This window comes from Cyrtonyx montezumae, unplaced genomic scaffold (assembly GCF_038088225.1).
Source record: "Cyrtonyx montezumae isolate F1298 unplaced genomic scaffold, pur_monq_1.0 scaffold_4, whole genome shotgun sequence".
NCBI lineage: Eukaryota > Metazoa > Chordata > Aves > Galliformes > Odontophoridae > Cyrtonyx > Cyrtonyx montezumae.
Genome location: NW_027072045.1, coordinates 22,085,680 through 22,112,684, shown reverse-complemented (window position 1 = coordinate 22,112,684; position 27,005 = coordinate 22,085,680). Strand labels below are relative to the sequence as shown.

Below are 27,005 nucleotides of genomic sequence, written 5' to 3'. Positions count from 1 at the left end.
AAGAGCTGTATGAATGCAAGTTGCTCTGTATATCTTAGCTACTGGCATTTGTGGACAAGCACTTGAAGGAAAATCTGGGTACTGACTTACAAACTGCTCACATTGTGATCAGTGTCTTGCTCTCTGTTATCTGATGGCTTTATAGATATTACATTGTGGCTGCTGCCCACACCTCAATGACAGATATAAAGCCCTTTTTTGTGACATATGACTTCAAGGTAGTTTGATTCTAGGTGTTGAGTGAATAAAATTCAGATCTGTTAAAAACAGAAAAGTAGTGGAAAGATATCCTAACAGGAATAATATATATACAGAGACCTGATCAAATGCAGACAAAATTCTCACATAGAGCAGACAATGAACTGCACAAGAACTCAAGAACCATGACTTGGGATGCAAAATAAGTATTTCAGAAAGAGCTGAATCCAGAGATCATAGAATCATGGAACAGCTTGAGCTGGAGGGTACCACAGTAACACCCAAACCCCTGCAAGACATTTGCTTTCTGTTTTCCTTGCTTCTTTCTAATGCACGTAACTGACACAGAACAGTTGCAACCCCTTCCGCCTCACACTAGAGGCTTTTCTCTCTCATTGTTAATTATTGTAGCAAGGGCAGGAGTTGGATTTGAGTCCCTTTCAGCTCAGAATATTTTAAGATTGTAGCATTTCAACTCAGGTAAGAAAGAAACAGTGGCAGTTAATAGTCTTGCATGCAGGTGTAACAGCAAAGTATTATGCTGTTCAGAGGAGCTGGGCTGACTTGAGTCTTCTGAGATGGTATTCCTACTTTGCTTAGTGAAAGGTCACATCACTGTGTTGTGACATTTGCTGCTGCAGAACCTGTGTGTTTATTTTTCAGCTGCTTAACTAAGTTGGTTTACTTTGTTGCTAAAATGAATATTTTGGCAAGTGCCAAGTAATCCAGAAACACCATACCAAGAGTTTCACTAGTTTTGTTGATTTTTTTTCTCCCTTTTCCCTTAAGATGATGTTGAATTGCAAACATTGTTTAGCTGCAAATGTGAGGATATTCACTTTTTTACCTAAAGGTGAACCTTGAAAATAAATTATTAGGTGTCTACCTTAGTTTTCATTAAGATACATGAAACTTCCTTATCTTAATATACATATATGAGGAGAAAAAAGCCTGAAGATGAAACTGGTGCCACATTACAAGCTTAGACAGTGAAAAACAAATAACAATATTTTTAAAAATCTCATTTTGTTTTGCTTTCTGCACAGTGAAATTGCATCAGAGAATTACTATCTGAGTAGACAACTTTTCAGCTGTAAGTAACTAAGAAAGTAACGTGGATTAATAACAGTGGTGAAAAATCACTGCTCTTCTTGGCATTGGATTTACTCTGTTGAGTTCATTGACTCACAAAATTGAGTTCACTGACTGCAAGTCTGGTATTTTTTATAACAACTAGTATTTTTATTGTCTTGGTAGAAGTACATTGTAATCAAAGGATGAGATATATGATGTGAGTGCAAAGCAGTAAGAAGAGATAAAATAGTAGTGTGAAATGGAAAGAATGTCCTAGGTATGTATGCAATAGGAAAGTACTTGTCTTTTAACCCAGGCTCAACATGTGCAGTGAGTGGAAATTAGAAACAGGAAATGGACATAAGAACAAAAAAGAGCAGACAGATAATGAAGGGGAAGTGTTTATGGTCTACAGAAAGCAAGATGGTTTTTGGGGGGATTATTTTTGTTTGTTTTCAGATGGTTTCAGTTTCTAAGGCTCTGGCTGCAGGTTTATTGAAGCTGTTGATATTCCTTTGGAATACTTCTGTGGAATTCAGTGGTTACAGCTTTAACAAAGGTTACTTTTTAACCACCCAAAATAGTGCTTAGGTACTCAAACCTATATATCTATTGGTTAGAATACAAATCAATCTCTAGTGAGACCAAATCCAACTGTGAATCATCTGTTCTTCTATAAAAATACTTGAAATGAATTTCTGCTGTAAATGAATCCCTATGATTTAGGATTTCAGGATACATGATATTTTGTGAAAAAATTGGACACAGACTTCAGTTCCATATTAATTCACCGTACTGATGATGTGTAGGCAGATTCAGGGAAGCTGTGACCCTGATGAAATCTCTGGTTAGAAAGAACATTTAGGAGAAAACTCTGAATCATATGATCACTTTTTTCCCTTTACATAATTCACAGTGTCTGTATACCAAAACATCTAAATACTGAACCCAGCAGGAAAAGAAAATGAAGGAGGTAAATTTGTATTTTGATGCTGGTTGCTTGAAATTATAACTCATCTTTCAGGGCAGAAGATGTACTAATGCTTGCATATATAGGGGCTGGCTTTTACTTGGATAACACCTTTGTGTGTCATCAGAAGCTTGACTCTGCCAGGAAAACACTTGCAAAGTTGCACATACAATGGCTGGAGCAGAATGATGTTTGTGTGTTTTTCAGCTCCTCAAGGAGTAAGATGTGAAGTGTACCAATGGGGGCTAGTGCTTTTGAAGGTTCCTTTTATAGCATTGCCTAACGTTCTAAGTTACCTGTTGCACAACTTCACTTTTATTTTGAAGTAATCACTCCATGTCTGCAATTCTGGGAAATTTCTTTCAAAATTGTTGGACCTTTTTATTCTGATTATCATTTGGGAAGTACAACAAGCAAATCTTTTGATGGACAGGTGGACAGAGAAGTGGAACACCCAAAAGGTAACTAAATAGTTAGACAGACTGATTATCCAGAATTAATGGGTTTAAAAGAAAATGAGAATCTCAGATAATCTAGTGATTGCCAAGCATTTTGGAGCAGTAACATCCAGTGCCAATCCAAAGAGGTGATATTCTCGGACACAAGTGCATTGTAGCTCTGATGAATTATGTCAGACTTGACAGCTCTAAATATCTAATTTCCCTATTCACAGAATGGGTCTCATCACTTTAACAGAGATTAGATGGACACTGTCCCTGAGTCAACTATCCAACGAGGTAGTGCTACTGAGCTTTCTTAATTGTGACTGCACATGCACCAGAATTCATCAGCACTAACATTCGCTTGCATAGCGAGTATCCTCCACTGTATATTACTCTGTGCTGGGAACCTTATTTTCCTAGAAGAAAAAAATAATAATATTTTCTCCATCAACTTTCTTTAAGCTACTGTGATACAAACTGACATTCAGCATGAGGAGAGCACTATGGGATATAAGATCTGTGGTTCTAATGTAAATTTTAGGAAAGCCAGAATATCTTCTGGTTTATGCATTCTGATATCATTCATCAGTGAGAATTTTAATAACCTCTCACTATTTATAGACTCTGTAGCCTTACAGAAGGATTACTATTATATTTGGTGTCTACTGTTAAGCTGTAGTGTCTACTCTTAATCTATGTGTGGGAGTATATAGTTCTATAGATAATGTTGGTGTAAGAGCAGGAAGCTTTGAAGCAGAGAAGGGAAGATCTTGAGATGAAAAAAGAAGTATATATATTTTGCAAATATTGACAGCTCATGTGTTCCAGGGCACTGGTGATATAGAGAACTTTCCAATAGCATTGGTAAATTAGAGATTTAACAATGTTAACTTTTAACATTTTTCACGCACCAAAAAAAAATGAATACCTAAGTCATCAAAAATAGCAAAAAGACAGCATTTACATCACTTGGTTTCAAGGTGAAATATATAATATGCATAATAGAGCATAGAATGCAATAGAGCAATAGCAGTGACTAATACCAACATTTATTTCCATATTTCAAAGCCAAGCATTCAAAGTCCAGCATCCAGGACAGCTAAATGTTGCCTGTTGTTGGAAGACAGAGGTAACTAGTCCCAGATAATGAATGTTGTCACCTCTCTTAGATATTTACTTAAGATTTGGGTAAATCAGTCTTAATACTTTCTACCTTTCTCCACTGACCAGAGAGAGAGCACAGCTAGATTCAATAGATGCTTAACTTTTACGTGCCTTTGTTAAAAAGATGAAATATATCTAATAGTTGCCAAAAGCTAAAAGGGTACATAATGGTTATGAAGAAAGAGACAAATCACAAAACCAGATGTAATGCAATTTATGTGATGAAGAACAGAGAATGAAACGAGCACTGTTTACATGGAGTAACACTTAAAAGTACACAGCCACAAGGTCAGACCATATCTGCTGCCTTCCTTGTAACATCCATCTGAATGATTACAAGTATTGAGATTCCTCCTGCCAGAAAAATTCAGCAGTGAGGCTGCACATTCAGTCTTATATTTGCTGTAAGGTTCACTCCCAGCAAAGAAAGGCAATGACGGTGAGGAGGAAGAGTAGCAAGAAGATGAAGAAGAGAAAGCTGGGATTGCTGCTGCTAACCTTTCATAAGGATTGTCCTGGCCTCTGCCCACTCTGTTCTTCCATCAGTTGTCAGCAAGCCAATTGGAGGCAGCATTTCCTCTTCATTCTCTGCCATTTTGGCTATCTTTCGTAACTGAGTGAAAAGATCTCCCTCACTGAGACGACGGAAATTAATGACAACATCCAAAACAAAAAACTGCAAAATAAAAATCAGAATTATAGTCACAGATGAGTTGGACCATTACTGGCCTAATGTTTTGCCTTCACTGGGTGTTCTGTAGGGGCTGAAGTCCTGCCTGGAGAGCCAGGCCTGAGGAACACAGAGAACGAAAGCGTTATAGCTCAGCACTGTTGGGCTTTGAGAACAGTTGCTATAGGAGACTTGCGCAATTGTGTTGGGCTCAAATAATTAACATTTGCTATTTGAATAAATTTAAAAGCTCCTGAAGCCACAAAGTATATAAATAATTTGCATGATAGTATTTGCTTAAAAAAGACCTAGAGGACTTCCTGTTGAGGTGAAGAACAGGACTTCCTGGAAAAGGGACTTGCTAGCATCTAGCCCTTTATTCAAAGGGGGCCTGCAGGTGAAGTATGCTCCAGCACTACACATTGGCTGAGTTATTTGATACTCTGCCCAGGCAATGGCAATGTACTCTGCTGCTTGAGGGGATTTACTGGCTGGGGTAGACTTGCTCTAATTTTAGTATTTCTGCCTGCTCCTGTGCTAACTTCTGCAGGAATAGCTTAGTTCCCCCTACGTGGGAAAGTGGTATGTATGTCATGCATTGTGTGCCATGACTTGACTGCCAAAAGAAGAGCATTTCCAGCAAATGCATTCTAATAAGATTTTCTTCCTCTGTGGTTTCTTCTCTGTTTAATAAACATTTTTGTTTCAATGAGAAAGCAAATGAATTCTGCCACATTTCCCCGTTTCTGCATCACCGTGCTTGGAACATAATGTGGGCTAAGGACAAAAATGCTGCTGAAGCATCTTTTGGAAATATTGACAGTGAGTCTTCGGTAAGAAAAAGAGCTCATACATAGCACGCTAATCATGTTTCTGAACAATGATTAGATTAAACTCCTCTTGAGTGAATTTGAAGAAAGTAAGAAATATTGGAAGGTATTAAAAGGAAACACTCATTTACCTGATTGTTACAAGCAACAATGATGTGCTCTGGTTCTGGCATTATACAGCTTTTCTGGGCCACAAGGGTGTCTTTGGTATGTCCTGGAAGACGATAGGAAGAAAAGAGTCCATAGTATTGCTTCATACAGAGAGGCTGACCAGACAGCTGTCCACGAGCAAAATCAACAGGTAAAGCATGGCTGGAGAGAGAGAGAAGGAGGAAAACAAAGCCAGAGAAAAAGAGGGGAGAGGGGAGAGAGAGACAGAAAGGAAAAGAAATCTAATCTGTCCTTTGTTCTGTTACAATTAGATCAGGTATAACACAAATTGAATAATAAAACAAGATTACAGTATAAGGGAAATAGATGAATTCCTATACCAAAGTTAAATACATCTTTCCTGGCAACCGCATGCATATTCATTAAGCAAATGCATTATCATCTAGTAGAAATGGGAAAAATAGCAGGTCATGAACAGCTTTTCAATGGAAGCCTCCCAAGAAGGGACCTTGGAAACTTGCTCAGACAGAAGCCAGCAGCAACAGAACAGCTGGTAAAAATATAGCACCTTTAAAAAAAAAAAAAAAAAGTACTGATGAAACTCTAGGCAAATGACAGCAGCCCTGCACTAACCATGTGAGAGAAATTGTCCTTTCAGCCCCTAGGCCCACTCCTGATGAACAGAAATGACTGGAGCAATGCAGAGGTCACATCTGTTTATCAGAGAGCTTCACTTACGTGCTAATCATTACTCACATCTATGGGGAAATAAATGCTGAAAAGCCATTCCCTTTTTAATGGAAAGTCTGTGGAAACCACACTTCCTAAAAGGCTTCTTTAGTGGCAAGAAAAAGATGTGTTATCACAATTATGGTTATGGATTGTAAAATATTTCACTGACACTGCATCAAGAAATAATGGTGCTGGCACTCAGGAGAGGCTGCAGAAACCACAAGAGAAAGAAGATCTTGTGATGTAGAGGTTTTCCCTCAGCAAAGCTTGAGGCCTGCCAGAGAGGGACCAGAGCAAAATAGTTCTGGAGGAGGGTTATGGACATGCAGCTAGTGCAGTGTAACATCTCATGCTATTTTATCTTGTTTGACAGTCTTTTTAGAACTGTTGCAGTTCTAAATCAGGGATGTGCGCTTCAGTTCCTGGCTGTCTATGTCTCTGTATCACTTAAATTCCTTGAACAGTAACTTAACTACTTTGTTTCTCATCCAAAAGATAAGTTTATTAGTGTTCCTCTTATCCCACATTTTTGTAAAATGCAGAAATCTTGTATTTAACTCATTATTTAGCACGAGTGCTAAAGAGTTTTAAGAAGCATCTATGAAAAGCAAAAATACTTAATTACTGTGGTAGAATTCTATTAGATAATTCCTATTTGTGGCAGTTAAGAAGGGGATTATTAACACTGATGAGACTGAATAGACTGGAAAATCTTATGCTGATTTAGGAGATATCTGAGATCTTATGACTGTCTTATGGGAGTAAGTTAGGCTTGCTTTGAAACCCTCTATCCTGGCAATAGGGTAGAGTATCTGTACAGTTAAGACTGAAAAGCTGGGTTTGAGATTGTGTGCTTCTCCATGTAGGATGACCCAAGAGAAGTTAGTAGTAGGCTGACTGGTGTAAGTCCTTAACACCAAGGAGCTAAAAATGTTACAAGTATGATGTCCTTATAATCATACAGGAGAGCTGATGAGCAACCACTACTAACAACATAAGGATACTCTACTGAGGACTTAAATGATTATTGATTTAAGGGAAGCAAATCTGATCACAGGAGTCTTTGGCTCTTGAGTAGTGCAACCTAAATAATAAGAATGTAAATTATTCTTCAGCTGAGCAAAATGGCTTCTTATCTCAGACACAGTTATATAAAGATGTGGTGAACTACATTAATATGCAGTAGTATCTCATCACAAATCAGCACTGGTCTATGCAGTTCCATTGCATGTCTTGGATGAAAGCACATCTTAAATAAATATTTCTTCCTTACTTTCTGAGCAGTTGTCAGACTTCTGAAGTGAAAAAATCAAACAACATTTTCCATTTCTTTTTCTTTTTTCTAATTCATAGAAGATAGGAACTATGTTGTTCAAATATGGATTTTGCTTTCCTCACTCAACCATTGGTTACAGAATATTACATAGGTTTATTGTATTTCCAGCAGGAAAACAATCCCTTTTACACTTATGATGCAGTGCCTGCTGTACTTGGCTCTCTACTACTTCTGCTCTTCAGGAGGCAGTGAACTTGGAACTCAATAAGAGAGGTTGAAAAATGTAATACACTGTCATAAGCTCTCTCTGCTGTTGTTAGCTACCACATGAATTAAAATACAATGGATTTTCCTCTTGTGTTTGTACACAGAAAGTATCAGTAGAATATGGAACTTCTTTATTTTCATCACCTACTGAAGCAGACAGACTGTGGTGAGGCTTCCTTCTTCTGGTCGGATGTGACATTTCTTTTATTTTGAGGGTGGTGCAGGGGGCTGATGTTCTAAATGGAAGGCACAGTACGTAACAGGTATGGCACCCTAGCAGGTGGTCAGTACTGGGGAGGGTGTGCAGGCTGTATTTCTGCTCTGCTGCTGCTCCTTGGGAGCACAGCCCTCCTGATGTGCTCTCAGTAGTGCTGTTAGGCGGGTTGTGTGTGTCCTTTGGGCTGCGTTGCACAAGTGATGACTGCCAAGCATTGAAAAGTATCCTTCCCTGAGCAGTAATAAAGCAGAAAGCGCATAAAGAATCCCTGAAGCAGCCATGCCGGAGCCCCAGCCCTCCCAAATGTTGGTGAGGTACGATGCAGCCTGAATTCAGGCATGTTAGAGCACCCTTGAATCTGAAGCCCTGTGGATCCTCAAACAGCAGCTCCCCTTCCAAGCTACTTACGTGTCTAGTAAAGCTTTATAGTCTTGCACGCCCGAAATAAGATTGGCAGCAAACCTGCAAGTAACAGATAGAATTGCCATCAATCTTTTGTCATTCAGTGACACTGGACTGTTTCTGAGGGACAGAAGAGAACCTGAATGATTAATGGCATAGCATAAGGAGGAAAGTCTGGCTTGGCAAGAGAAGCCCCTTGCCTACAGCCAAAACCTAAATGAATTAATGTCAAGAGAAATATGAAATCCTAGAGATGTTCCCTTCAAATAGTTAAATTACCAGAGTAGGAAGCCTGGAAGCATTTATTTAGAGAATGGGAACAGAGGCTGAATATCTAATAGAATCCTTAATGTGGGTTTCAATATCAATACTCATAAGCTGTCCAATTTATTAGAGTACTTCCATTCCTAAGGAGATATTCTTTCTGCAGGGGTGTAGACAGGTGTATTATTTCCTGACACTGCTGTTTGTGTCTGAATGGGCGGCTCTGAGAAAAATATTTCCTCATTAAAGCATGTGCATTAGAAAATGCAAAGCAGAAGTTTTTAGAAAGCTGTGTGCACAATAAATTTGGTCAGTAATGAATGGAAGCATTTATAGTTGTGTTTAAAGTAAAGAGATACACTGGCTGTCTCTGCAAAATGTGAAAATAACATATCGGCTTCAAGGTGCTGGCTGTTTTATAATAGCATAAATTCACATGCAGTTAATTCTTTCAGTAATGAGCAGCTAGAGAGTGCTAAAAGCGAAGAGGAACACTGCACTATATGAAAATGGATTTGATCTGGTTTACTGTTTAAAAGGAGAAAATGTTTTGGCAAAAGCTGAAAAATGGAGTCCTGTTCTACGGGTGCCTGGAGAGGTATATTCTGTGCTTGGCTACTTGTCTACCTTTTTTCTTTGGAAATTACTGTAATTTCCTGTAACAGTTTGAAGGAGAAAAGTCAATTCAGGAGCTGGGAAAGATGGGCTCAAGGTGAGCCATGTTTCTGGGGAGGAATGACTCCAGAACTCCCGTTCTTAGATCCCCTGCATTTCTGGTGCCCTCTTGGGCACCTGGCAGAGACAACTTAATGCCAGTGTTTCAGTTTGCAAGGTGCGTAGGTATTCTATTGATGGCACATTACAGATTGCTTCCCTTTGTATGTGTTAGAAATTAGTAGTTCTTGTTCCTATCAAAAAAAAAAAAAAAAAATTACTTGAATTATACAATTAAACACTTCGCAAATATTTCTTTAAAAAGATGATAAATGCCATGATTTCTCTCCCAACCTCCCTTCCCCCCTCCTTCTTCTTCTTCTTCTTCTTCTTTTTTTTTTCCAGGCAATAAACATAACGGTAATGACACATTTATTTCTGGATCTCAGTATGAGAAAACCCAATCCTACTGGGAAATTGTTTAGTGGTTACAGCCCTTATTTTTTAATGAAAGTTGATTGTTCCTTTGCAAAAGCAGTATATTTTAAATGCTCATTCATTTAGCAAAAGCTTCAAAATCTTAGTGCATTACCTTAGCTGGTCATTTACGTCCTTGAAATTCTGACGAGCAAAGATAATTGCTGGACTGGAGTTGACAGGAAGAGCCAAGCGGTTGTTGAGGTACATGTCATCCAGCCAGTAGTTAAACACCTGAGAGAGGGAAAGAGACACACAGCCTTAAAGCTGGCAGTGACCTTAAAGCTGCCCTAAAGAAGCAGTCAGGATGGGGGTGCTTGTGGTGCCCCCGTTGTCAGGCATGGGCTCTGATTAATGGAGCCACTGAGCATTTTCAGCCTGGGCTCTGTGACCTCAGCTCAGCTGAAATCAGCCGCAATTCCATAATCCTATTTTTCAATCAATGGCAATTTACAGTGTGTGCCATTAAAAAGCAAATGAGCCTCTTGATGTGGTGGTTTAGGTATATTGTTTGTTTCTCTCTATGAGAAAAATGTCTTTGAGTACAACATAACTCTTGAATAGCTAGCTACTGGGATAAATTTAAGAGGCAGAAAGATTTTTATTTGGTGGAAGCTTTCATTCAGGTGTTACAAATGTTTGTCAGTAGTACCAAGATGCCCCGTTGGTAGCATTCTGATGCAGGCTGGAGTTGAGAGAAGGATTTTGTGAGCCACGTAGATACTGGCATGTGATCAGGGCCTCTGGAGAACTCCCTCTGTGTCTGCTGACACAAATGCAAATTACTAATGCTTGATCCAGGCAGACACTCATTTTAAACAACTTTTGTTAAAAACATGGATGCATGCTAATGGTATGCTTTTATGTTTGAGAAGGGTTTAAAGAATCATTGTTTGGAAAATGGAGGATTTCCTAAAAGAGAAAAAAAAAAAAGAAATGGTCTGTCAGAGTTTGGTGGGCATACTTTGCATGCAGTAACTATACATAACAATGAAATTATGCAAAAATAATTATGGATGCATGCATCAGTTGGAAAAGCTTTCCTCTGAGATATTTCATTGCTGTTAGAACAGATGCTTCCCCCGTAATCTCTGGAGCCTTCAGGAGAACAGACCAGATCTGTACTCCTAGCAAGTTGAATTTCCAGTGGAAATGATTTTGGATTATCTTAATAATCAGACATTTAATTTTAATAAGCAGTATTTAAGGTTGAGATGTTTCAGAAAGCACTTTTACATCCTTACACTGTAAGTTTTGTGCTGTAGGTGGTTAAATGATCAGTTTTCTTTTGGTGGTAACAGAAATGCCATTTAAGGAATGGTTAATTTAGCCTTGAAAACAATGAAGTTCTATGATCTGAATAAGAAAATGAAATTGGGCAGTATTTAGTGAAGTCCTCATATTGTGGAGACAGCTAGAACGGATGTTAACCACTACTTTTAAACTAAAATCACTGCCAGCACTGTAGCCTTTACTTCTGACTGCAGAAACAATTTGACAGGTTTTCTATGGGTAACACCACTGATGAACTAAGGGAAAGCAACACTTCACTGACACAGTAGCAAGTCTGCAGGGTGTTCCTGAATCCATGAAACCACTGAGTGTCTCCTTTCCTTGCTGGGATGGAAGGACTTCCGTAAGAACACTGTTCTTATATATGTTCATAGATGGTGAATGCGAGCAGGATGAATTGAGACTTTGTAGAATATTGACATCTCTATTATCTCTGGCTTATTTAGTTTTCTTGTCTTGCAAAGGAGAAACCCAGACGTTCTTAAAAGTCTTGGCATTGCCTGTGTGCTATATATAAGTATGCGTGTATGTATTCTACAGACAAAATACTTCAGAGTAACTACATATAGTACACTGTAACAATGAACAGTAGTCTTAAAAGGACAAGTCCTATCCTGGATATATATTCTGGACTAATTTGACTGGAATGGGCTATGGTTGTATGGATAGACACAGTACTTTTTATAGCCATATCAGAATTTATTTTTCATATGAGTAAAAAATTCTGAATCTTTTTATTGAAGAGAAAAGCTGGCAATATCCAAAGAGGGATGTAATTTAGTGCTCCCTACAGGTAGCACTGTCACATGCATTAATTGTCAGTTATTTCAACAAACTGTTGACCTGAAAATGTAATAATGGTGTGGATTTTGTCATTGCTTGCAAACGCTAGCATAATATGTCTGAAATATTCCCTTTGATAGAATTAGATGAGATCCCTGTTTTGCAGAGACCTTTTGGAAGAAAGCAGTGATCACATGCAGAACATCACAAATGGTTTGTAAACAAGCATCTTCCAACACAGCAATTATTTCTCCAATCTTCATTTGCTTACCCAGTTTGTGGTCTTTTCCCTTCTTTCTTCGAGAATTAGCTGCAAGGATTCCCCAAGGCCTCCTGCAACTCCAAACTGTTCCACGATGCTCTTGGTCTTTCTAAATTGCTCCTCTGACACCAGGTGTTTCACACACTGTAGGTACATCTGTAAGGTCTGTTGTAGTGGTGGGACTGGAAGTTTTGGTACTGCCTAATCATAAGAAAAATCAGATTAGTAGGTAATTCTACTTGTTCCCAAGATGTCCTGCTTTGCTGTTGTTTAGATAGGCAGAATAAATGTCCAGAACACAGCTGTGATGGGTTGGCCCCAACCAGTGGATAATGGGACCACATAGTTGCTTGCTCCCTTTCCCCAGGTGGGAGAGGGAGATAACAATAACTCCAAAAATGAGAAAACTCCAGGGTCAAAATAAGGACAGTTTATTAAGTGAAGAATAGAGGGGGGAAAAAGTGATGCAGGCAATCATGCACTACCTTCCATAAGTGGACTGATGCCCATAAAGTCTCCAAAGCAACAGCTACCAGCCCTCAAACTGCTGTGTATAACGTTGCATGTAATGCAACACAAACTTCCATTCGTCACCTTGGGTCAGCTATCCCAGCTGTGTCCCTCACAGCTTCTTGCCCACCCCCACCCTACTTGCTGAGGAGAAAAAGTGGGGAAAAAGAGAAAGCTTCGATGCTGTGCAAGTATTGCTCAGCAAAAGCCATAACAGCTGTAGTGCATTATCAGCAGTTACTTACAAACCCAAAATACGGTGCTGTATAGGCTGCTATGGAAAAAGTTAACTCTGTCCCAGACAGAGCTGGTACAACAGTGTTTTTAGTAGTGTCTGATATGGACTGGACTGGACACTGATTTAGAAATCTGCCAAGTCCAGACCAGTATGTATCAGAATGACTGAATCCACAGGCTAAAACCAATGTCTGTCTCGCCCAGCTGTCTCCTACAGCTGTCAGTATTACATATTTGGGAAAGAGGAATCCAGGGAGATCCAGCAGTTGTATATGTATGCTCTTGCACCTCCTCACGAACAGTGGATTGTAACAGGCTGGAGACTTTGGTTAGGGCCATTGCATTTCATAGCTCATGACAGTTCTGCTGGTGATAAATATATATTGCATAATCCATTTATTCTATTGTAGCAGTTGAGATGCCTGATCACTGCAAATGTAATTCTGTGACTTCAGTGGAATTTTAGTAGGTCATAAAGAACCTGAATTTTAGGGTGTAGTATGCAGTTGTACAAATACTCAAGTGATGCTACCTTTCTAGTACTCCTTTGGCCAATGAAAATTTCAAATGGATGGGCCAGGAAACTAGTGGGGAAAAAAAAAGAGAATATTCTTTAGTAAAAGCACTCTGTAAATCCTAGGACAAACAGGCAAATAGGCATGATGCAAGTATATGGGGTGAACTGCACTAGAAAATTTTAAAATGCACTGTAAAACAATAAAAATAAAGGAAAGCGATAGTATCTGGAAGGAAAACAGGCTCATGTTAACCAGATCATTGAGCTTACTTTTTATTTATTTATTTAATGTAGAATTAACCAAGTGAAGTGTAATTAGTCATTTAAAAGTCAGAGGAATGTGAGGGCAGTGGGAAAATCAAGCTATGAAGTAATCCATTAAAGCCAGGAAACTACAAGAGGGCCTGATATTCTAAGCATTATTCCTCGAGGATATAGACTTATCTCCCAGCTGAAAAGCTAACCGCCATGTCATCTAGCTGTGCTTGTCTGCTTGTGATAGCATAGACCTATCACGTCACTCCGCAACAGAAGTAGTGACGTATTTGTGAATGCCGTGTTATTAATTACTGATTTATTCTGATGAAGGTAAAACTACACACAGAAGTCCACACACAATCATCAGTTTTCATGAGAATTTATAAACCACAATTATCCCAAAGTATTGGCACTCTAACAATTAAATCTGTCTTAGCTGCACAGCTAAATGACATGACTTTAGAAGATGGCATTGTTAACACTTGAAATCTACCTTAAACTGTGTGACTGAACTATACAACCTTAAGAAACTGAAATAAGTCTTTCAATTGCTTAACAACCTTACAAGAGAAACAGAACAAAAAGAGAAAGCAGAGAGAGATTGAGAAAGAATAAGTGAGATGGAGAAAGAGAGAGAAAAAAAGAGGTCACCACTGTTTTGAAGAGCTGAGTTCCAGCACAGGGATGGTGAGGAAGGGGGTGAGCACACTTGTCCAGAGGTCATAGTTTCAAACTGGCAAACACCAGTGCCAGTGACTCAAGGCCCCTCTCAGGAATCCTTTTATGCCTGCCAGGTATGCCATCGCAAGGTTGTGAGCAAGTAAGTTTGTAATAATAAATTTGTCAAAAATAAGCTTGTTGTAAAAACTGTCTTGAGGGAAAAGGTAGGCCTGTGTTGCGAGCAAAGTAAGGTGATCCTGTTTGCAGAGGACTCCAAGTGTTTGAGACATACCAAGCATACTACAGGAAGTCAGAAAGTGTTTTTTGTTGGTGTTTTACAAGGCCATACACTTTTGGGGTTTTTTTTTCCTCTTACAGTATATTACAAAAATGTAATATTTTTGCCTATCTCCTTAAAAAAAACCAACAAAACAACAAAAACAAACAAACAAACAAACAAACCTGAGCCCTGCTATTTTACACACATTTGATGCTGACATTGATTTTCAGGGGATTGCAGGACCGCAGCATGATTCCGTTTGGAAGAGATGTCTGGGCCTCACCTTGTCCCACCTGCTGCTCAGAGCAAGGCCGGCTGCAACCTGCTTTACCAATGCAGGGTGGAAGAGGGGTGGCCCCATGTGCTCCAAGGAAGCACAGGGAAGGGAGCAGGTATCCTCTGAGCTCAAGTCCCAGCTCTGCCTTTTGACCTCTACAGACAAGTCAGTGCTGAGCTCTCTTTGCCCTATCTAGAAACTGAAGATTATAAATACTCATAAAAAGTGTAATAAGATGACCCGTTACTAATGGAGATACAAATCCAGCTTAGCCTGGGTCTCCAGAAAAGAATGGTAACTCTTCAGTTTCAAGCTAAGCTTTGTCAGGGCATCTGTTCTGTCACTCATTCCTTGGTCAGAGGGAATGGATGTGCCACATTTCTTTTTGATACCTGAATTTGGCCCTTCCTTTCTGGATAAGGCTACTGCACATTTCATGACTCAGCATAGGAAAAAGGCTCTAAACATAAGGGGCTTAGATGACTAATGTTAGGCATATGCATCTGACATCTTTTGAACCAGCTTGCAAATGAATTATGGTAGACTGATATTTCCGTACTATTAAGGAATAGTTGTGTGTCCTTTCTGACTGCATAGCAGTGCATCTGTTGTATAGCAACATTTCACTTAATAGACTTCTTCAAAGGATGTAGAGAGGGAATAGTGTATGTGGACATGAGAAGCACTGCTGTTAGTTCATGATGGTAAACTGCTGCAGGATAACTAGTGTTCCCTGAAAGAAATGAAACAGCTCTATAACAGAGTTTAGGTTTGGTTTACAATTACTATTACTTACAGCATCAATCTTACTGTCAGCTGTTAAAAGTGACCTATCTTCGGGTTTGTTTGTTTGTTTGTCTGTTTCCCCCTCCCAAAACAGTCACTTACTGGCTCATCTTTACTGCATGGATCTTTCTCCTTCTTCTGCATGTTTTTTTCTAGAACAGGCATTCCTGCATTTCTTTTGATATATATATATATTTGTGGAGGACGGAAACTGAAGTCACTCAGGGGCTCTCAGAGCCTCACGCCTCAGTTCTGGAAACAGAAAAGATTTAAAGTCCAGTCAGTACCCATTATTTATAATAAAAATGTACATGGGAAGTATTCCCTGTGCAAGCATACACAAACTTCAGAATGTAAAACTGAAGAGAAGTACAACATTCAGAACTGGCTGATCTGAGCCCTATGGAGTTTGCTCTGATGATCTGCTCATCCCATTTCACTATATATGTGTTTATCCAGAACAATCTGATGCACATAAATGGTCCCTTCTCAGCATGGTTTACTTTGTCACTCTTTGTAGTGCACTCTGCCATGTTCTGTATGCTTTGTATTGCTGTTATACGTCAACTGGAAGTGAGAAAAGACTTTTCTGTGAACGTACTTTCTCTGGCACAGATTGTAAGGTTGTAGTTAATAATGGATCTTATAAGACCTCCCTTCACCATTTTAAATGAAAGCACCATGATCTTTAAATGTATTAATCACTGTGCAGCTTCCCAGACACAGTGAGGTGTTGTCACCTCTGTTAAGAATGTGGAGGCTGCAGAAAGGAGCTTGATGGGTATATGCCTTTCCCTGCTGTGGACTGGAAGTTCATAGGGTGTGGGTGCTTAAGGGAGCAGCTTCTAGGCTGGAGGACCCCAGGAGCATGGCTGGATGGGCAAGCTGGCTGTGGGAGGACTGAGGATGATGACACACACTGCCTTTCAGCTGCTCTGCTCAGTCTTTCCAAATAGGAGCTACTTATTCAGGGAGATGGGTTCAACCTTCCCCAGGTCACCGAATTAATCTGTGACAGAGCAAACACTTTCACATGTGCCTCTGCAGCACTGCCCTCATCCTGGTTTTAAAGATGCCTGTTATTCATTTTCTGCACAAGGATACTGAGATGGGAACCATTGGCAAGTAGTGCCCACAGCAAGTAGCTGTCCTTCGGTTACAGTGGTACAGTTAAAACAGAATGAGTTCTACGTGTGTGAGGACAGGTCCTGTCGCATTATAGAGGTTCCTTTGTGATTGTTTTGCACTGTGAGTATGCAAAGCAGAAAACATCTGTTGACTAAGTAGGAAATAAAGTCATATTTCCTTTCTGAAACCATTAGGATGGCCAATTCAGAGCACTTGAATCATATCTACGGCAGCTGTTAAATACAATTTGGATTAAAAAAAGATATAGAAATTTATGGAAGTAAAATGAAGCGTTTTGGGTAGGGATGGGCAGAGAGGGCTATGTATTATTCCTGTCCAGAGGAACAGGCTTAGCTATCCCAGCTCTGTGGCCTCAGCACAAATTTGCTGACCTGTACATTGCCACTGAGGCTCTGTGCTGATGCCATCTTCCCCCTATCTTGCATTGGCTGCCACTGGGGCCATGCTCTGGGAAGTAGGTTGTATAAGGCTGAGAGATGTCCCTGGGGCACTGCAATGAGCCACACGGCAAGCTCATGTTGATCTGTCATCTGCTCAGGATTTTAACTCAGATGAGAGACCATTTCCCTCACCAAAAGGCCACATTAACCCGCTGCAGTGCTCTGCTCCCTCCTGTGTGCTGCACCGGTCTCATAGCATAGCACTGTGTTCTACTCCTAGCAACACTGCTTCAAAGCACTTCAAATAACGGACGTGTCCTGTAGCTCACAGAAGATGGGGGCTTGCTCCCATATGTGCTGGCCTCAGCTCCCCAGCATCATTCACACAAAGAGCAGCCATTTTGTCTTCAGGGACCCTGTTTCACCCTAGGGGGGGAATCTTGTTGCTATCCTGCTATTTACCGGGACTTTTTTTCTTTCTCTCCGGATTTTTAATTTTTATTTTATTTTTTTCAAACTACAGTAAATATCACCAACTCTGGGTCCATACTAGCTCTTTGTGAGCAAAAGTACTAACAATGGCCCACATATGTCATGTTGGTGTAGTGAACTGTGCTTTCCTTTGTCATGGGGATGAACTGAGGCTTTGTCTCTGTTTTGACAGCTTCCAGCTTAGCATCACACCCAATCCTGTATTTGCCTAACATTGAACAAGGAAACTGACACAAGAGCAAATCCGGCAGAAATTCAAGGGGACTTCAAAGTTGCTCACTTGGATAATAGTGAGGTGCATTGTCAAAGTTATTAGGCAAATATATATATATTATAATAAAAATAATCCTATCTGTTTTTATTTACAGCTGGCTTAGTGGGAAGGCCAGGGTGAGCAGCTTAGCAGGAAGGCTGTGTGTCCCGGCAGCCTGAGGAGCCAGGGCCGTCCCCCACCGCTCCGAGTAGCAGCTCAAACCCACAACAAAAGGCACTGTGATCTCTCTGTTAGCAGATAGCAGGAAGGGCTGCTTTAAGCCTGTGTGATAATGCCCCTGTTCACCGTGCACGGTGGACCTAGGAGGCAGTGTCTAATATATCATAGAAAGTCATTGGGGGCACTGCACTCAGCCTCCGTCTATTAATCCTCACTCTCAATGTCATAGGGAATCTCTGCTTAAAGTTATCAGGAACTTACATCCAAAGGGAAGATTTGCCTTCCCAGGAATATAAGTGTGCAGAGCATGCTGTTGCGGCCACTAATGTGATGGCGGAGCCAGAAGCCGCCCTGCCGCCTCCGCGAGCCCCCCGTGGGCCACCGCAGCGGCGGGACCCGTCGATGAGCGCTCCTGTTCCGCTATCGGTGCGCCCCGAGCCCTTCCCACGCCCCAGTCCCAGGCAGCTACCGTCGCATCCCAGCCCACCCGGCGCGGCGGGCATCCCCCTGTGTGCCCCCAGCTCCGCAGAGTCCGGAGAGAGAAACCCTGCTGTTCCGAGCACCCGATTCCCCCAACCCGACTCTCGTATCCTCGCCGTCGGGGCGCGCAGCCCGCCCGTACCTGCGGCTCGGGACCCTCCGGCGGCTCCGGGCGGGCGCGGCGCCTCTGTCCAAGGTACCTCCGCCACGGCCAGGTCCCCTCTGGGCGAGGGCGTGCGAAGCGCGGCTCGGCCCCGCCGCCGCCTGGCTCCTCCCCGGCCCGCGCCCCTGGCACCGCCCGGCCCGGCCCGGCCCGGCCCTCCCGCCCCTCCCGCCGCGTGCAACAGGCGCTGCCGCCCGCCCGGGGCGCGCCGCTTCCGCTGTGCACCTCCCGGGGGCCGAGCCCGACGCCGGCACCGACGGCAGCGTGCCCCGTGCCTGCCGTGTCCCGGCGGAGCCGCCGTCGGAGCAGCCGGGATGCTCCCGGAGCGGCGCTGGGAGCCCCTTAAGGCCGCGGCTCCCGCCACCGGGGGCTGCCCACGGAGGCTGTCGCCAGCGTCGGGCACGGCTCCTGGAAGCTCCGGGGCCGAATGGGGCGGGAGGCACTGCCCGCGGGCTGCCGGCACCGCTGCCGGACGGCGGCGGCTCGTGCGGGGACGGCTTCTGTGCCGCGGCGTGAGCGGGCTTGGACCCGGGGCGGTGGCTCGCCGCCTCTATGCAGCTGGCAGCGAAGCTGGTGAGGGGAATGGGTCTCCGCTCCCACCGCCGCTCCGTCGCCAGCCCCGCCGCGCCGCCGCGCTCTGCTCGCGGGTTTGCGCTCCGTGGGCAGCGGCCCGGCCGCCCCGACGGCACGGCGGCACGGCTCAGCGGCAGCGACGGGCCGCGTCTGTGCAGCTCGCGGCCCCCGGGGACGGCTGAACGCCGTTCGGTAGCCGCCGTGGCCGTTCGTTTCCGTTCTTTTCATCTCCCGAGACTAGAAGTCGTTTGTTTTGTTTTCTAACGAGGTCGGAATTTAAACAAACGATTTAATTTTATTTCGAGAGAAATCGGCAGAGGTGAACTTGCGCTCGGGTGCCGTTGTGGTTGGATCAAAGGTTTTCGCTTTCTGTGAAGAACCGAACGAAAAACTTCACTCTCGTTTCTTTGTTTTGTCAGTCCCTACCGGGGTGTGCAGAGCTCGATCGGTGCAGCGCTCTGCACCGAGAAAAGCGTTTTCCGGGGTTGGATAACTGCTGGAAATGTAATGCTAGGAGTATCTGTAGCTTGAATTTGTGAAAACTAAAATTAAATTTATGCGAGAATGTGAGCGGAGACCACGGGGCCATTTTTAGGAGATCGGCGGTGTGTTTGCTGGGCAGTGTCGTTCGTTCGGACCCGTTCATCTATGTTGTGAGGAATGAATAAGCACGTCTAGCGCAGGGCTTCTCCCCGGGCGGTTCTGGTAACCGATGGGATCGGCACTATCAGGAACTGGCACCAGAGGGGTTACGCTGAGCACAGCCGAGCTCCCTCCCTCCAGCAGCCCTCAGCAACGTAACAAAGACAATCGATCCCCTTCAATACCATTTATTCAGATTGTATTGTTCCTGTAGTTCAGACTTCAACATAACACAGCATATTGCACTTACCGGAGAGCGGCACAAGAGAGAAAAAGTACAATGCTTCGGTTTATTCTCAAGGAAGAGTAAGATACTGGGATGGTCATTGCTCTTCTTAAATATATGAAACCAACTGGAAATCTAAGTATATGTACACGAGATTTATTAAGTCCCTGAATATGCCATTCAAAATTGTACACTTTTTTTTTTGCTTTGCTTTTCCTTTTTTTTTTTTTTTTTCTCTCAGAGATATACATCATATCACACTCTTTTTCAGCTTGAGAAAACTTTACACAATCAGACCCCAGCTGCGAGGCTGGCTCCTTTTTTCTTTTTTGAAGGATGCCCATGATAATTCAGATTTTTTTTTTCCAGCATTTCTCCCACCCCTCACCAAAACGCTGAAGGAAATACTGATTAAAATAACTCTAGAAGAAGAAAGCCATTACATCATGACAAAGGCTAAACTGTATATATTGCACGTCAGTACAGAAATGGAATGCAGTAATGCTTTCATTCCCTCATCCCCTCTCCTATGCATCCCCCCTCATTCTCAGTCTGTGTGGGAGGACCTAACTGTATTCATAGTCTGACGAGTCTTCCTCGTACACCTCTGTCAGGTCCCTGCGGTATGAGTCCGTGCCATTCTCCTCTGTGTCACCCGCTGGCCTCAGGCTTTTGCCCATGCCTCTGCGCTCCTCCATTTTGATGGTGTCATACAGTCCCTTAGGTCCTTCTTCAAGGAGGATGTTCCTCTCCGAGTGAGAGGGTTTCATCTGGCAGACATTTTTGAGGAAGATGAGGACAGGGGCGTAGAGCACGTTGGCGAGCCCCATGCCCAGGTTGAGCTGCACAAAGCCCATGGTGTGTACAATCTGGCCGGCCACAACGGGCCCCAGGGCGTATGCCACGCAGTAGGAGATATCTGCGATGGCGTAGACGCTGCCGTAGACGGAGACATGGCGCACGTCCACCAAAAAGGCCAGGGTGGGCAGCAGCGCCGTGTCCACCAGGGCGATGCCGAAGCAGATGCCACAGAGGGGGATGATGACCTGCCAGAAATTCCTGCAGGCTGGCACTAGGCAGGAGCTGGCGCCGATGATGGCCATGCCCAGGGCCCCGTAAAACCACTGGAGGTGCGGATAGGCGGCAGCCAGCCGGACGGTGACGTAGACGCCCAGCACGTGGGGGAAGAAGGCGGGCAGCCAGGTGAGGCCCACCTCCCACTCGCTGGCCCCCATGGACTCTTTCATCCAGTTGGCGATGGTGGGCTCTAGGAAGGCCAGGGGGATGTTGCAGGTGGCCAGGGCCCCCGCTACCACGGCGATGTAGGGGTCTATCATGAGGCGGTGGATAGGGGTGCCCACGGGCATGTTGGCCCTCGCCCCCGCGGCGCAGGGCGGCGCCAGGGCCAGCAGCAGGAGCCCGTCGAGCAGGCAGACGCAGGCCAGCACGAGGAAGGGCACCTGCTTGCCGGCGAACTCGTAGAGCACGCCGCCGAACGGGGGCGCGGCCAGGCTGCCGAAGGAGATGCAGGCCAGCGCCGTGCCCAGGGCGCGGCTCCGCGCCGGCTCCTCGGCGTAGCGGTCGGCGATGAGCGCGATGCCCGCCGTGTCGGCGAAGGCCGAGCCCAGCCCCTGCAGGCTGCGCGCCGCGAACAGCGTCGCGTAGTTCCCCGCGAAGGCGAAGGTGGTGGTGGAGAGGAACATGACGGCCAGCCCGGCCAGCAGCGGCGCCTCGTAGCCCACGCGGTCGATGAGGGTGCCGCTGAGCGGGTTCACCAGCAGCTGCAGCATGGCCTTGGAGGCGAACAGCACCCCGATCTGCACGTCCTCGTTGTCCCCCGTGGCCGGCGGGTACCGCGCCGGCAGGAGGCTCCGGTTGCCGCCGCCGCTCTCGCCCTCCCCGCCGTCGCCCCCGCCGCCGTGCACGGCCGCGAAGTACTCGGGGATGATGGGCACGATGACCATGTAGAGCATGTTGTCCAGCAGCAGAGCCACGCACACCACCACCAGCAGCAGCCGCCGCTGCCGCCGCGCGTCCCCCATGGCCGTGCCCAGCCGCCGCCGCCGCTCGCCCACCGCTTCCGAGAGCCGCGCCACGGCGGCCCGCGCCCGGCCCGCGCCCCCCTCCTCCGCCATCGCCTCCGGCGCCGCCGCCGCCCCGCCGCCGCCCGCAGGGGGGACGGGGGGGCGGCCCCGCCGCCTCCGCCGCCCGAACCGCCGCCGCTCACCTCCCGGCGACCGCCGCCAGCCCGCGCCGCCGCTGCGAGGCGGCTCCGAGGGGCCGGCCCTCCATCACCACACTAATAAGCTCCGCGCACGGAAACCCCACCCGCCCCCGCCGCTGCCGCGCCGGCCCCGCGTCTCCCCCCCCAACCACCCCCCCCCCCCCCCGCTCCCCGCCCGCGCTCCGCCCCGCAGCGCGGCTCCGGCAGCGCTGCCCGTCCGTGGGAAGGGGGCTGCGGGAGTCGCGCATCCGAGGGATGCCGAGGGCGCGGCGAGGGGCGGCTCCGGCAAACGAGGCGGGGGCTCGCCGGCTGTTCTCGCCGCCTCGACGGCGCGCAGCCCGCGGAACTCCGAGCGGTTCTGGCGGCGGCCCCTCTGCCTCCCCTCTGCCCTGGCAGCCTCCCGCAGCCCTCGCTCGTCGCTTCCCTCGGGGCCCGGGTGGCGGAGGGGCAGAGGGCCGGGCCCGACGGGCGGCTGCCGGAGCTCCGGGCAGCGCTCTCGTGTCCTCTTGCCCCGGCGCCGCAGCCTCCTCGGAGGAACGGCCCGATGTCTCCGGGGTCGGTAGCCGGCGACTGTGTGCGGTGCGAGCCCTAGAAGCCGCTCCGACCCCGCCGGTGCCCCGGGGAACTGCCAACCCTCCTCGACCGTCCCTGGGGACGCGGAGAGGAGGAACCGGCTGCTGCCGTCTAGCCGAGAGCAGCCCGCCTGGGCTGCCCGCTCTGGCACATTCGCGGCTGCGGGGCCGTGTAACGCAGGGAGAGGCGGCGCTCGAGTGGGTCCGTGACCAGGAGCGGGGCCACACGAGGCCGGGCTGAGCCCTGCCCCTCCCCGGGGGTGCCAGCACTCCCTCCCCGGGGGCCACTCGAACCGGACTGGAAAGCAGAGACTAAAGCAGTCACCATCTTCCTGCGTGCGTGCGTGTAGTACTCAGACAAATACCAGAGCGAAAACCTCAGCTGCGGTGGCATGACATACTTGCCGTGTGTGTCTGGGCAGTGCTGCTGCTGGAAGCCCTGCGGAACAAGCAGCCCCGCGCGGCGCAAAGGCTGCGGTGTAAGGAAGATGCTCTTTCTTTAAAGCAGAGGGTGAATGTTAGTGCTCCTGTAGCAGAAACGAGGCTTGGGCTGATCCGAGGAGGGGATCTGTAGAGGTCTGTGTGAAACAGCAGGATCTCTCAGACGAGCTGCTGAGGAGTTCAGGCGCCTTCATTTGCTTGCGTAGCTAGGCTTGCACAGCTGAAAGGGAGATGATTTATCTGTCAGTTGCTGTATCTTGCTCTGTTGCAAGAAGACTGTCTGGATGACCAACAAGACATTAAGATGGATCTCTGCATGGAGTAGCATACAGATCTCACTGTACTTACACCAAAGCAGAGGCTTAAAACGCATTTAATATTTCCCCAAGACATCCATACCTTCATCGTAATTGTTATTTGTTTATTGCCCAATGTGAAAGTACAGGAATACACCACTGAGAGTAGGGACAGGGCTCCCGATCTGGGACTCCAAGGAAGCCAGTGTTCTGCTGCTCCCGCAGCCTACTTCAGAGTGTAGAAGCAAAGTCCCTGCAAGAATGAAGAGCCTTACTGGAAAGGGCACTGACCTGGAGGCCAGGGCTGCTGCATGCGTCAGCATGGCTCAGACTACTTGCTACCTGTGAAACTGACCTAGTTGCACAAAAAAATCCTCAAACAGACAAATCCTTTCCTCCTCAGGTTCCTTGAACAGAGCCTGGAGAGCAGCCTGAAAAACTTGTCTCTGCAGGTCACGGAAGGAACAGCTCCTGGGGTAACAGGGAAGCTCTTGAAGGATGTGCCTCCTATTTGGGATGGATGTCACGTTTGCAGTAAACGGTAATGGGCTGGGGGCAGATATGACTTTGGATCATTGCTGTGCTGCAGTCAGGAGTATTGGAATCTTGGCTCTCGCTTGATGAGGCACTTTATTTGATTAAACTTTCCCTTTTAATCAGAGATATGGCTATTTCCCGTCTCTAAAATGGAAGCCGGCTCTGGGGGTCATGTCTGGATAATAAAGGGACTGGTTCTCCTGTCTCAGGGGAGCTGATATCGAATTTATTTCCATCAAGGGAAGGCAGAATTATACTTGTAAAACGTTGCATAATAAATTTAGCCTCCTTAGTAAATCAAATCAGTGGATACCCTTATCTACAAGAGGTGCGTCATCGCTACGTGAGCTTCTTTGACTAGGCAGAACTAATGGGGAGAAAATGGACCTTCAGATGTGGTCAAAGCTGATGAACCACAGTAAATTAAAAGTTAAAAAAGACCTTCTCCCTGGCATTTAGCTTAGAAACTTATATTTGGGGTAGAACTACAGGGCGAGATGAGACAGGATGACTTTTACCATTTCGTTCTTCTGTCTCAAAGCCCAGAAGATGTAACTTATTTGGTCTGAGAAGAGGCACGTGGAGGAGGTGATGTACTTCATTTGTCCTCCAGAGCAGAACATGCAGTTTTGGAAAACCAGTTTTAATGTCAAGGAGAAAAAAAATATTTTAGGTCTGTATAAAGGACCGAAGTTACTACACCAGAACTCTTAGTATTTTCTTTGTTGTAGAGGCTGTGGATGAAGGAAAACAAAGGTCATGATGGCAGCTTTGCCATATACTGGAACTTATTCTCATGCTCAAGAAAGGCTCAGGACCCTGGAATGGAAATTATGTTTAGGGTCTTTGTCACTTCAGAAGAAAAATATACAGAATACATATAAGCATATAAACCTATCCCTCTGATAATGATATCAATTGGTTGAACACAAGGGTTTAGTAAGACCAGATGGTTCCCCTTCTAACACTCAGTATATCTTTAGAAGTAAGATCTACCTAAGTAGGGAATTTTGGAAAAGATTTTTTTCCAAACATCAAAATAAATATCCGGGTATTTATAGGTAAAAAAAAAAAAAGTAATTAAAAATAATAATTTAAAAAGGCTGTATACAATCTGTACTTGCTTGTCCCACTGCCTATTGAATGAATATTTTTCACACTTGAGGATGACCGTTGGTTTTGATGCTGTATCGAGGTAATTTTATGGAGGGAGAGATTGAGAGAGAGAGAAAGAAGCACCAAGTGCAGTGATGCACTCTGCTGTCAGGAATGGACTTAAGTTAATTGGGTGTCCTTAAAAGTCTTCCTTCCACAGGAGAAAAACTTTCTGATACGAGGAGTCCAAACACAATGACTCAGAGTTAGAGTTCCTCGTGTCTGCAAAATATTAATTTTCTTAATAGCCCAAGTACTTAATGTCTGCAACAGACAGCTTGTCCTCTTCAGGGTACAGCAAGAGTTTTTAGCACTTAGTGCTTAACTAATTATGTGTTTCTTTTCTACGTCATTTCTGATTAAAAGACGTGCTGATCTGATCCTGTCAAACAGGAGAGGCTCACCCACTTTGACAAGGATGTTAAAAGCTTTAACAGTGCGGTAGGGAAGAAGGAAGAAGAAAGAAGGTTGAGTCCATTTTCAGGAGCTCCTTTTCAGGTGCAGTTTGGTGCATGAAATGGTGAGGCAGTTAGAAACAAATAAATTATTGCATGAGTGGAATTACTGAGAAAATGTTTGTTCTTTTGCCCTAGCTACTAGGTATGAACCTAAGGCAGCCAAGCTTCCTGCCCATCTTGCTAAGCACTAAAATCTTTCCCAAGGCTGACAGGCACACAGGTACAGGCATGGGAGCTAAGCACCCACAGGAGCTTTTGTGTGCAGAGGAAAGGAGCCCTGGCAGATGTTGGAAGATCCTGTGGCTGGCAGTGCCAGTGTGGTGGCATGGGAGGGGAGGCCAGGCAGGGCTTGGTCCTGCTTGCCAAGTCTAGTTGACAGCACTGCGGGTACAAGCCTCAGTCCTTTCCACCACTGGGGTTCTCGGTGTGAACTCTCAGAAGCAGCTGTCTGGGAAGGCCAGGCCTATTGTAATTTATTCCTGAAGTCAAAACTTCTTGTGCAGTCCAGAAGTGATGAGGGATGGGAACTGTACATGAAATGCACCCATCAATTTCTGTACAAGCTGTGTTTAATAAGCAGAACTTCTTTTTAAAAATGGTTGCCCTAACTTTTTTTTTTTTTTTTAAGGAATGGTAAACGATCTGTTTTGTTTTTATGTTGCACCCATACTTCATGCTGCTTCACTCTTTGGCAACAGTGCTTAGAGAGGGACAGAAAAATGGATGAGAAAGGGAAGGAAGAAAGTAATTCAAAGGCTTATGCCCAGACTTATGGCAATTCTAGCAGTACTTGATGTTCTTGTTAGTTGTAATAGACAGCTGGGAACTTAGAGCTAAAGGATAGCTGTTATATTGTAGTGTCTTCCAACCCTGAAATTGCAGGGCATACCTTTAGTTTTAAATGTCTGAGAACATGGAATTTCCACCTCCCTCCTCAGAATACTTTGCTGTCCAACAAAATTCATGGCTTGAGTAGTCTCCTAATGTTCAGTCTGAAATTTCTTCTCCTGTTTTCTTCCTGCTATGTCTGTGTCTGCTATTAGTGTCACCTTAATCCATCCTTGTCTCTTCTTTTTACCCTTCAAACATTTGATCTGCCAGTCACAGACTCGGCAAGGACTACAAATACTGCACTGGTATCCATCTCTGAGATGCAAGAAGCAGCTGTAAGA

At 45.2% G+C, this 27,005-nt stretch overlaps 2 protein-coding genes and 1 long non-coding RNA gene across 3 annotated transcripts in view; all 3 read right to left on the bottom strand.

Moving 5' to 3' along the window:
* Positions 1-15,803, bottom strand: part of CHAT (choline O-acetyltransferase) — a 31,181-nt gene extending 15,378 nt beyond the window's left edge. The window contains exons 1-6 of the mRNA XM_065746797.1: positions 15,715-15,803; positions 12,097-12,288; positions 9,865-9,983; positions 8,361-8,414; positions 5,481-5,661; positions 4,348-4,525 (exon numbers count right to left, since the gene is read on the bottom strand). Of these exons, the coding sequence (XP_065602869.1) occupies positions 4,348-4,525; positions 5,481-5,661; positions 8,361-8,414; positions 9,865-9,983; positions 12,097-12,288; positions 15,715-15,777 (787 nt within the window). The 5' untranslated portion in view covers positions 15,778-15,803. The remainder of the gene's footprint in view (positions 1-4,347; positions 4,526-5,480; positions 5,662-8,360; positions 8,415-9,864; positions 9,984-12,096; positions 12,289-15,714) is intronic.
* Positions 15,804-15,806: 3 nt separating this feature from the next.
* On the bottom strand, positions 15,807-18,753 carry LOC136055163 (uncharacterized). The gene is made up of 2 exons (XR_010622814.1): positions 18,689-18,753; positions 15,807-15,864 (listed from the first exon to the last, which is right to left on the bottom strand). It is a non-coding gene; the product is annotated as an uncharacterized LOC136055163 (long non-coding RNA).
* A 1,790-nt stretch (positions 18,754-20,543) lies between these two features.
* On the bottom strand, positions 20,544-22,285 carry SLC18A3 (solute carrier family 18 member A3). Its single transcript, XM_065746605.1, has one exon. The coding sequence runs from the start codon at positions 22,283-22,285 to the stop codon at positions 20,717-20,719; it is 1,569 nt and encodes a 522-aa protein (XP_065602677.1). The 3' UTR covers positions 20,544-20,716.
* Between the last annotated feature and the right edge of the window lie 4,720 nt (positions 22,286-27,005).

Coding starts and splice junctions, on each gene's coding strand:
- SLC18A3 (XM_065746605.1), bottom strand. CDS start 22,285: ATGGCGGAGGAGGGGGGCGCGGGCCGGGCGCGGGCCGCCGTGGCGCGG.